This window comes from Salmo salar, chromosome ssa13 (assembly GCF_905237065.1).
Source record: "Salmo salar chromosome ssa13, Ssal_v3.1, whole genome shotgun sequence".
Lineage (NCBI taxonomy): Eukaryota > Metazoa > Chordata > Actinopteri > Salmoniformes > Salmonidae > Salmo > Salmo salar.
Window position 1 is genome coordinate 109,868,026 of NC_059454.1, and position 10,000 is coordinate 109,878,025.

Here is a 10,000-nt window from a genome sequence, read left to right on the forward strand (position 1 = left end):
CAGGGGGTTCTGTAGTGTAATGTGAACACCCCCAGGATGGCAGGGTGTTGTAGGGGGTTCTGTAGTGTAATGTGAACACCCCCAGGATGACAGGGTGTTGTAGGGGGTTCTGTAGTGTAATGTGAACACCCCCCAGGATGACAGGGTGTTGTAGGAGGTTCTGTAGTGTAATGTGAACACCCCCCAGGATGACAGGGTGTTGTAGGGGCTTATGTAGAGTAATGTGAACACCCCCCAGGATCACAGGGGCTTATGTAGAGTAATGTGAACACCCCCAGGATGACAGGGTGTTGTAGGGGGTTCTCTAGTGTAATGTGAACACCCCCCAGGATGACAGGGGGTTCTGTAGTGTAATGTGAACACCCCAGGATGACAGGGGGTTCTGTAGTGTAATGTGAACACCCCCAGGATGACAGGGGGTTCTGTAGTGTAATGTGAACACCCCCAGGATGACAGGGGGTTCTGTAGTGTAATGTGAACACCCCCAGGATGACAGGGTGTTGTAGGGGGTTATGTAGTGTAATGTGAACACCCCCAGGATGGCAGGGTGTTGTAGGGGGTTCTGTAGTGTAATGTGAACACCCCCAGGATGACAGGGTGTTGTAGGGGGTTCTGTAGTGTAATGTGAACACCCCCAGGATGACAGGGGGTTCTCTAGTGTAATGTGAACACCCCCCAGGATGACAGGGGGTTCTGTAGTGTAATGTGAACACCCCCCAGGATGACATGGTGTTGTAGGGGGTTCTGTAGTGTAATGTGAACACCCCCAGGATGACAGGGGGTTATGTAGTGTAATGTGAACACCCCCAGGATGACAGGGTGTTGTAGGGGGTTCTGTAGTGTAATGTGAACACCCCCAGGATGACAGGGGGTTCTGTAGTGTAATGTGAACACCCCCCAGGATGACAGGGGGTTCTGTAGTGTAATGTGAACACCCCCAGGATGACAGGGGGTTCTGTAGTGTAATGTGAACACCCCCAGGATGACAGGGTGTTGTAGGGGGTTCTGTAGTGTAATGTGAACACCCCCAGGATGACAGGGGGTTCTGTAGTGTAATGTGAACACCCCCAGGATGACAGGGGGTTCTGTAGTGTAATGTGAACACCCCCCAGGATGACAGGTTCTGTAGTGTCCAATTCTTTAATAGTTGTTCTGATCGTTGTAATGTAATAAACCGTCTCTATAAAACAGCAGCAGGTGAGATGGTCCGAGAGGCTGATCTGAGATCAGTTTAGTGCTACTCACATCCTCTGCTTTGGAGCCCTGTTCCTGAAGATGGTCTGATCTGAGATCAGTTTAGTGGTACTCACATCCTCTGCTTTGGAGCCCTGTTCCTGAAGATGGGCTGAGGGTCTGATCTGAGATCAGTTTAGTGGTACTCACATCCTCTGCTTTGGAGCCCTGTTCCTGAAGATGGTCTGATCTGAGATCAGTTTAGTGCTACTCACATCCTCTGCTTTGGAGCCCTGTTCCTGAAGATGGTCTGATCTGAGATCAGTTTAGTGGTACTCACATCCTCTGCTTTGGAGCCCTGTTCCTGAAGATGGTCTGATCAGAGATCAGTTTAGTGGTACTCACATCCTCTGCTTTGGAGCCCTGTTCCTGAAGATGGTCTGATCAGAGATCAGTTTAGTGGTACTCACATCCTCTGCTTTGAAGCCCTGTTCCTGAAGATGGGCTGAGGGTCTGATCTGAGATCAGTTTAGTGCTACTCACATCCTCTGCTTTGGAGCCCTGTTCCTGAAGATGGTCTGATCTGAGATCAGTTTAGTGGTACTCACATCCTCTGCTTTGGAGCCCTGTTCCTGAAGATTCCTCTGCAGCTCCTCCACCTGACTCTGACCCTCAATCAGTCTCTGGTTCACCAGTCTGAAACACACACACACACACACACACACACACACACACACACACACACACACACACACACACCATGTTTCAGCGCACGGGGTGGGGGGGGTACAATCAGGATTAGAACTAGGTTTAGAGACAATAGGATTTTTAATAGAAATTGATTTTAGGTATTCACAAGGACAAACATATGTAGTGTGTATAAAGTGTGTGTATAGTGTGTAGTGTGTGTGTGTGTAGTGTGTGTGTGTATAGTGTGTATACTGTGTATAGTGTGTATACTGTGTATAGTGGGTATACTGTGTATAGTGGGTATAGTGTGTATAGTGTGTGTAGTGTGTGTAGTGGGTATAGTGTGTGTAGTGGGTATAGTGGGTATAGTGTGTATAGTGTGTGTATAGTGTGTGTAGTGGGTATAGTGTGTGTGTGTGTATAGTGTGTGTGTATAGAGTGTGTATAGTGTGTGTGTAGAGTGTGTATAGTGTGTGTGTAGAGTGTGTGTAGAGTGTGTGTAGAGTGTGTGTAGAGTGTGTGTAGAGTGTGTGTAGAGTGTGTGTAGAGTGTGTGTAGAGTGTGTGTAGTGTGTGTGTAGAGTGTGTGTAGAGTGTGTGTAGTGTGTGTGTATATAGTGTGTATATAGTGTGTATAGTGTGTATATAGTGTGTGTGTAGAGTGTGTGTAGAGTGTGTGTAGAGTGTGTGTAGAGTGTGTGTATAGTGTGTGTATAGTGTGTGTATAGTGTGTGTGTAGAGTGTGTATATAGTGTGTGTATATAGTGTAGAGTGTGTGTAGAGTGTGTGTGTAGAGTGTGTATAGTGTGTATATAGTGTGTGTGTAGAGTGTGTGTGTAGAGTGTGTGTGTAGAGTGTGTATATAGTGTGTATAGTGTGTATAGTGTGTATATAGAGTGTGTGTAGTGTGTGTAGAGTGTGTGTAGAGTGTGTGTAGAGTGTGTGTAGAGTGTGTGTAGAGTGTGTGTAGAGTGTGTGTAGTGTGTGTGTAGAGTGTGTGTAGAGTGTGTGTAGAGTGTGTGTAGAGTGTGTGTGTAGAGTGTATGTAGAGTGTGTGTAGTGTGTATAGTGTGTATATAGTGTGTGTGTGTGTAGAGTGTGTGTAGAGTGTGTATGTAGTGTGTGTGTAGAGTGTGTGTAGAGTGTGTGTAGTGTGTGTAGTGTGTGTGTAGTGTGTGTGTAGTGTGTGTGTAGTGTGTATGTAGTGTGTGTGTAGTGTGTGTGTAGTGTGTGTGTAGAGTGTGTGTAGAGTGTGTGTAGAGTGTATATAGTGTGTGTGTAGTGTGTGTAGAGTGTGTGTAGAGTGTGTGTAGAGTGTGTGTATAGTGTGTATATAGTGTGTGTGTATAGTGTGTGTGTGTATAGTGTGTGTGTAGTGTGTGTGTAGAGTGTGTGTAGAGTGTGTATATAGTGTGTGTGTGTAGTGTGTGTGTAGTGTGTGTAGTGTGTGTGTAGTGTGTGTGTAGTGTGTGTAGAGTGTGTGTAGTGTGTATATAGTGTGTGTGTAGTGTGTGTGTAGTGTGTGTGTAGTGTGTGTGTATAGTGTGTGTGTGTATAGTGTGTGTGTGTATAGTGTGTGTGTGTATAGTGTGTGTGTAGTGTGTGTGTAGAGTGTGTGTAGAGTGTATGTAGAGTGTGTGTATAGTGTGTGTGTAGTGTGTGTGTAGAGTGTGTGTAGAGTGTGTGTAGAGTGTGTGTAGAGTGTGTGTAGAGTGTATATAGAGTGTATATAGTGTGTGTGTATATAGTGTGTGTAGAGTGTGTGTAGAGTGTGTGTAGAGTAGTGTGTAGAGTGTGTGTATAGTGTGTGTGTAGAGTGTGTGTAGTGTGTGTGTAGTGTGTGTGTAGTGTGTGTGTAGTGTGTGTGTAGTGTGTGTGTAGAGTGTGTGTGTAGTGTGTGTGTAGTGTGTGTGTAGAGTGTGTATGTAGTGTGTGTGTAGAGTGTGTGTAGTGTGTGTGTAGTGTGTGTGTGTAGTGTGTGTGTAGAGTGTGTGTAGAGTGTGTGTAGTGTGTGTGTAGAGTGTGTGTAGAGTGTGTGTAGAGTGTGTGTAGAGTGTGTGTAGAGTGTGTGTAGAGTGTGTGTAGAGTGTGTGTAGAGTGTGTGTGTAGTGTGTGTGTAGTGTGTGTGTAGAGTGTGTGTAGAGTGTGTGTGTGTGTGTATAGTGTGTGTGTGTATAGTGTGTGTGTGTATAGTGTGTGTGTGTATAGTGTGTGTGTGTATAGTGTGTGTGTGTAGTGTGTGTGTGTAGTGTGTGTGTGTAGAGTGTGTGTAGAGTGTGTATATAGTGTGTATATAGTGTGTGTGTAGTGTGTGTGTAGTGTGTGTGTAGAGTGTGTGTAGAGTGTGTGTAGAGTGTGTGTAGAGTGTGTATATAGTGTGTGTGTAGTGTGTGTGTAGTGTGTGTGTAGTGTGTGTGTAGTGTGTGTGTAGTGTGTGTGTAGTGTGTGTGTAGAGTGTGTGTAGAGTGTATGTAGTGTGTGTATAGTGTGTGTGTAGTGTGTGTGTAGTGTGTGTGTAGAGTGTGTGTAGTGTGTGTGTAGAGTGTGTGTAGAGTGTATATAGTGTGTGTGTAGAGTGTGTGTAGAGTGTGTGTAGAGTGTGTGTAGAGTGTGTGTAGAGTGTGTGTATAGAGTGTGTGTAGAGTGTGTGTAGAGTGTGTGTAGAGTGTGTGTAGTGTGTGTGTGTATAGTGTGTGTGTGTATAGTGTGTGTGTGTATAGTGTGTGTGTAGTGTGTGTGTAGAGTGTGTGTAGAGTGTGTGTAGAGTGTGTGTAGTGTGTGTGTAGTGTGTGTGTAGTGTGTGTATATAGTGTGTGTGTAGTGTGTGTGTAGTGTGTGTGTAGAGTGTGTGTAGTGTGTGTGTAGTGTGTGTGTAGTGTGTGTGTGTGTATAGTGTGTGTGTGTATAGTGTGTGTGTGTATAGTGTGTGTGTGTATAGTGTGTGTGTATAGTGTGTGTGTAGTGTGTGTGTAGAGTGTGTGTAGAGATTATGTAGATTGTTTGTAGTGTGTGTGTAGTGCTTGTGTAGTGTGTGTGTAGAGTGTGCCTGTAGTGTGTGTAGTGTGTATGTAGTGTGTGTGTAGTGTGTGTGTAGTGTGTGTGTAGTGTGTGTGTAGTGTGTGTGTAGAGTGTGTGTAGTGTGTGTGTAGTGTGTGTGTAGTGTGTGTGTATATAGTGTGTGTATAGTGTGTGTAGAGTGTGTGTAGTGTGTATGTAGTGTGTGTGTAGAGTGTGTGTAGTGTGTGTGTAGTGTGTGTGTAGTGTGTGTGTAGTGTGTGTGTAGTGTGTGTATATAGTGTGTGTATATAGTGTGTGTAGTGTGTGTGTAGAGTGTGTGTGTAGTGTGTGTGTAGAGTGTGTGTAGAGTGTGTGTAGTGTGTGTGTAGAGTGTGTGTAGAGTGTGTGTAGAGTGTGTGTAGAGTGTATATAGAGTGTGTATATAGTGTGTGTGTAGTGTGTGTAGAGTGTGTGTATAGTGTGTATATAGAGTGTGTGTAGAGTGTGTGTAGAGTGTGTGTAGAGTGTGTGTGTGTATAGTGTGTGTGTGTATAGTGTGTGTGTGTATAGTGTGTGTGTAGTGTGTGTGTAGAGTGTGTGTAGAGTGTGTGTAGAGTGTGTGTAGTGTGTGTGTAGTGTGTGTGTAGTGTGTGTATATAGTGTGTGTGTAGTGTGTGTGTAGTGTGTGTGTAGAGTGTGTGTAGTGTGTGTGTAGTGTGTGTGTAGTGTGTGTGTGTGTATAGTGTGTGTGTGTATAGTGTGTGTGTGTATAGTGTGTGTGTGTATAGTGTGTGTGTGTATAGTGTGTGTGTAGTGTGTGTGTAGAGTGTGTGTAGAGATTATGTAGATTGTTTGTAGTGTGTGTGTAGTGCTTGTGTAGTGTGTGTGTAGAGTGTGCCTGTAGTGTGTGTAGTGTGTATGTAGTGTGTGTGTAGTGTGTGTGTAGTGTGTGTGTGTAGTGTGTGTGTAGTGTGTGTGTAGAGTGTGTGTAGTGTGTGTGTAGTGTGTGTGTAGTGTGTGTGTATATAGTGTGTGTATATAGTGTGTGTAGTGTGTGTGTAGTGTGTGTAGAGTGTGTGTAGTGTGTATGTAGTGTGTGTGTAGAGTGTGTGTAGTGTGTGTGTAGTGTGTGTGTAGTGTGTGTGTAGTGTGTGTGTAGTGTGTGTATATAGTGTGTGTATATAGTGTGTGTAGTGTGTGTGTAGAGTGTGTGTGTAGTGTGTGTAGTGTGTATGTAGTGTGTGTGTAGTGTGTGTGTAGTGTGTGTGTAGTGTGTGTGTAGTGTGTGTGTAGTGTGTGTGTAGTGTGTGTGCACCTGTTTTCTGTCTCCAGTTCATTCTTCCTGCTGTTAGCGTCCTCCAGTAGACTCTGCAGCAGAGCGATCTTCTCGTTATCGGACCCCTCCTGGGCCAGCTTCAACATGTTGTTCTCATGCTGCAGTCTGATCAGCTTCTCTCTGGAACAGAGGACCAGCACGTTACCGACATTACTATCTAACACATTACCGACATTACCCTCCACCAGGTTACCGACATTACCGTCCAACAGGTTACCGACATTACCCTCCACCACGTTGCCGACATTACCCTCCACCACGTTGCCGACATTACCGTCCACCACCTAGCCGACATTACCGTCCACCACGTTGACATTAGCTATTATACAGCTTCAACATCTTCATGTTGTTTAAACGTATGTAAATTGTAAAGTATATTGTCTGTGATGTTTTTGTCAGTTATGTGTCCGACCGCAGTAAGACTAGCTGTCTCCATGGCGTCGGCTAATGGGGACAGCAGCGGTCAGGCTGCCCGTGGGGGTTACGGCAGCGGACAGGCTGCCCGTGGGGGTTACGGCAGCGGTCAGGCTGCCCGTGGGGGTTACGGCAGCGGTCAGGCTGCCCGTGGGGGTTACGGCAGCGGACAGGCTGCCCGTAGGGGTTACGGCAGCGGTCAGGCTGCCCGTGGGGGTTACGGCAGCGGTCAGGCTGCCCGTGGGGGTTACGGCAGCGGTCAGGCTGCCCGTGGGGGTTACGGCAGCGGTCAGGCTGCCCGTGGGGGTTACGGCAGCGGTCAGGCTGCCCGTGGGGGTTACGGCAGCGGTCAGGCTGCCCGTGGGGTTACGGCAGCGGACAGGCTGCCCGTGGGGGTTACGGCAGCGGTCAGGCTGCCCGTGGGGGTTACGGCAGCGGTCAGGCTGCCCGTGGGGGTTACGGCAGCGGTCAGGCTGCCCGTGGGGGTTCGACAGCGGTCAGGCTGCCCGTGGGGGTTACGGCAGCGGTCAGGCTGCCCGTGGGGGGTTACGGCAGCGGTCAGGCTGCCCGTGGGGGTTACGGCAGCGGACAGGCTGCCCGTGGGGGTTACGGCAGCGGTCAGGCTGCCCGTGGGGGTTACGGCAGCGGTAAGGCTGCCTGTGGGGGTTAGAGCAGCGGTAAGGCTGTCTGTGGGGGTTAGAGCAGCGGTAAGGCTGCCTGTGGGGGTTACAGCAGTGGTAAGGCTGTATTCAAACTAGAGATATTCATTCACAAATCCACTTGTACCCGAATACCTGAGACCCGATGCGGGTCTGGATTCAGAATTCTAAATAATGTCACGGGTTTGGGTTGGATCTGATCTGATATGATTGGTTGGATGTGATATGATTGGTTGGATGTGATATGATTGGTTGGATGTGATATGATTGGTTGGATGTGATATGATTGGTTGGTTGTGATAGGTTGGATCTGCTCTGATTGGTTGGTTGGATCTGATTGGATTGGTTGGTTGGATCTGATTGGATTGGTTGGTTGGATCTGATGATTGTCTCGTGTCTGTGTAAGACCTTAAAACAGGTCAACATTCGCAGGGCCAGGAGGATTACCAGGACATGTACTCAGACCAACTGCCAAGTGTCTTCACTGACATTTTCAACCTCTCCCTGTCCGAGTCTGTAATACCTACATGTTTAAAGCAGACCACCATAGTCCCTGTGCCCAAGAACACTAAGGTAACCTGCCTAAATGATTACCAACCCGTAGCACTCACGTCCGTGGCCATGAAATGCTTTGAAAGGCTGGTCATGGCTCACATCAACACCATCATCCAAGAAACCCTAAACCCACTCCAAAATTGCATACTGCCCCCAACAGATCCATAGATGATGCATTCTCTATTTCACTCCACACTGCCCTTTCACACCTGGACAGAAGGAACACCTACGTGAGAATGCTATTCTTTGACTACAGCTCAGCGTTCAACACCATAGTACCCTCAAAGCTCATCACTAAGCTAAGGATCATGGAAGTAAAAACCTCCCTCTGAAACTGGATCGTGGACTTCCTGACAGGCCCCCCCCCCAGGTGGTAAGGGTAGGTAACAACACATCCGCTACGCTGATCCTCAACACGGGGGCCCCTCAGGGGTACGTGCTCAGTCCACTCCTGTACTCCCTGTTCACTCATGACTGCACGGCCAGGCACGACTCCAACACAACAGTAGTAGGCCTGATCACCGACAACGATGAGACAGCCTATAGGGAGGAGGTCAGAGACCTGGCCATGAGGTGCCAGGACAACAACCTCTCCCTCAACGTAAACAAGACTAAGGAAATGATTGTGGACTAGAGGAAAAGGAGGACCGAGCACGCTCCCATTCTCATCGACGGGGCTGTAGTGGAGCAGGTTGAGAGCTTCAAGTTCCTTGGTGTCCACATCACCAACAAACTATGGTCCAAACACACCAAGACAGTCGTGAAGAGGGCACCAGCAAAACCTAACATTTCTATATTGTCCTATACAATAATCTGTACTCGTAATGTGTACAAGCTTCCTGCCATCCAGGACCTATATACTAGGCAGTGTCAGAGGAAGGCCCCCCAAAAATTGTCAAAGACTCCAGCCACCCCAGTCATAGACTGTTCTCTCTGCTACCGCACGGCAAGCGGTACCGGAGTGCCAAGTCTGGGACCATGAGGCTTCTAAACAGCTTCTACCCTCAAGCCATAAGACTGAGCTACGCTACACTAACGCTAGCTGTGTTTCCAGCCATAAGACTGAGCTACGCTACACTAACGCTAGCTGTGTTTCCAGCCACTAGACTGAGCTACGCTACACTAACGCTAGCTGTGTTTCCAGCCACTAGACTGAGCTACGCTACACTAACGCTAGCTGTGTTTCCAGCCACTAGACTGAGCTACGCTACACTAACGCTAGCTGTGTTTCCAGCCGCTAGACTGAGCTACGCTACACTAACGCTAGCTGTGTTTCCAGCCGCTAGACTGAGCTACGCTACACTAACGCTAGCTGTGTTTCCAGCCACTAGACTGAGCTACGCTACACTAACGCTAGCTGTGTTTCCAGCCACTAGACTGCGCTACGCTACACTAACGCTAGCTGTGTTTCCAGCCACTAGACTGCGCTACGCTACACTAACGCTAGCTGTGTTTCCAGCCGCTAGACTGCGCTACGCTACACTAACGCTAGCTGTGTTTCCAGCCACTAGACTGAGCTACGCTACACTAACGCTAGCTGTGTTTCCAGCCACTAGACTGAGCTACGCTACACTAACGCTAGCTGTGTTTCCAGCCGCTAGACTGCGCTACGCTACACTAACGCTAGCTGTGTTTCCAGCCGCTAGACTGAGCTACGCTACACTAACGCTAGCTGTGTTTCCAGCCACTAGACTGCGCTACGCTACACTAACGCTAGCTGTGTTTCCAGCCACTAGACTGCGCTACGCTACACTAACGCTAGCTGTGTTTCCAGCCACTAGACTGCGCTACGCTACACTAACGCTAGCTGTGTTTCCAGCCACTAGACTGAGCTACGCTACACTAACGCTAGCTGTGTTTCCAGCCACTAGACTGAGCTACGCTACACTAACGCTAGCTGTGTTTCCAGCCGCTAGACTGAGCTACGCTACACTAACGCTAGCTGTGTTTCCAGCCGCTAGACTGAGCTACGCTACACTAACGCTAGCTGTGTTTCCAGCCACTAGACTGAGCTACGCTACACTAACGCTAGCTGTGTTTCCAGCCGCTAGACTGAGCTACGCTACACTAACGCTAGCTGTGTTTCCAGCCACTAGACTGAGCTACGCTACACTAACGCTAACTGTGTTTCCAGCCGCTAGACTGCGCTACGCTACACTAACGCTAGCTGTGTTTCC

General features: G+C 48.2%; 1 protein-coding gene across 6 annotated transcripts in view; it reads right to left on the minus strand.

Annotated features, from left to right (window-relative positions):
• LOC106568550 (protein Hook homolog 3) overlaps positions 1 to 10,000 on the minus strand; it is a 63,757-nt gene that overhangs the window by 10,495 nt on the left and 43,262 nt on the right. For all 6 annotated transcript variants that reach the window (XM_045692669.1, XM_045692672.1, XM_045692671.1 and 3 more), the window contains exons 14-15: positions 6,175 to 6,315; positions 1,782 to 1,869 (exon numbers count right to left, since the gene is read on the minus strand). In XM_045692669.1, the coding sequence (XP_045548625.1) occupies positions 1,782 to 1,869; positions 6,175 to 6,315 (229 nt within the window). The remainder of the gene's footprint in view (positions 1 to 1,781; positions 1,870 to 6,174; positions 6,316 to 10,000) is intronic.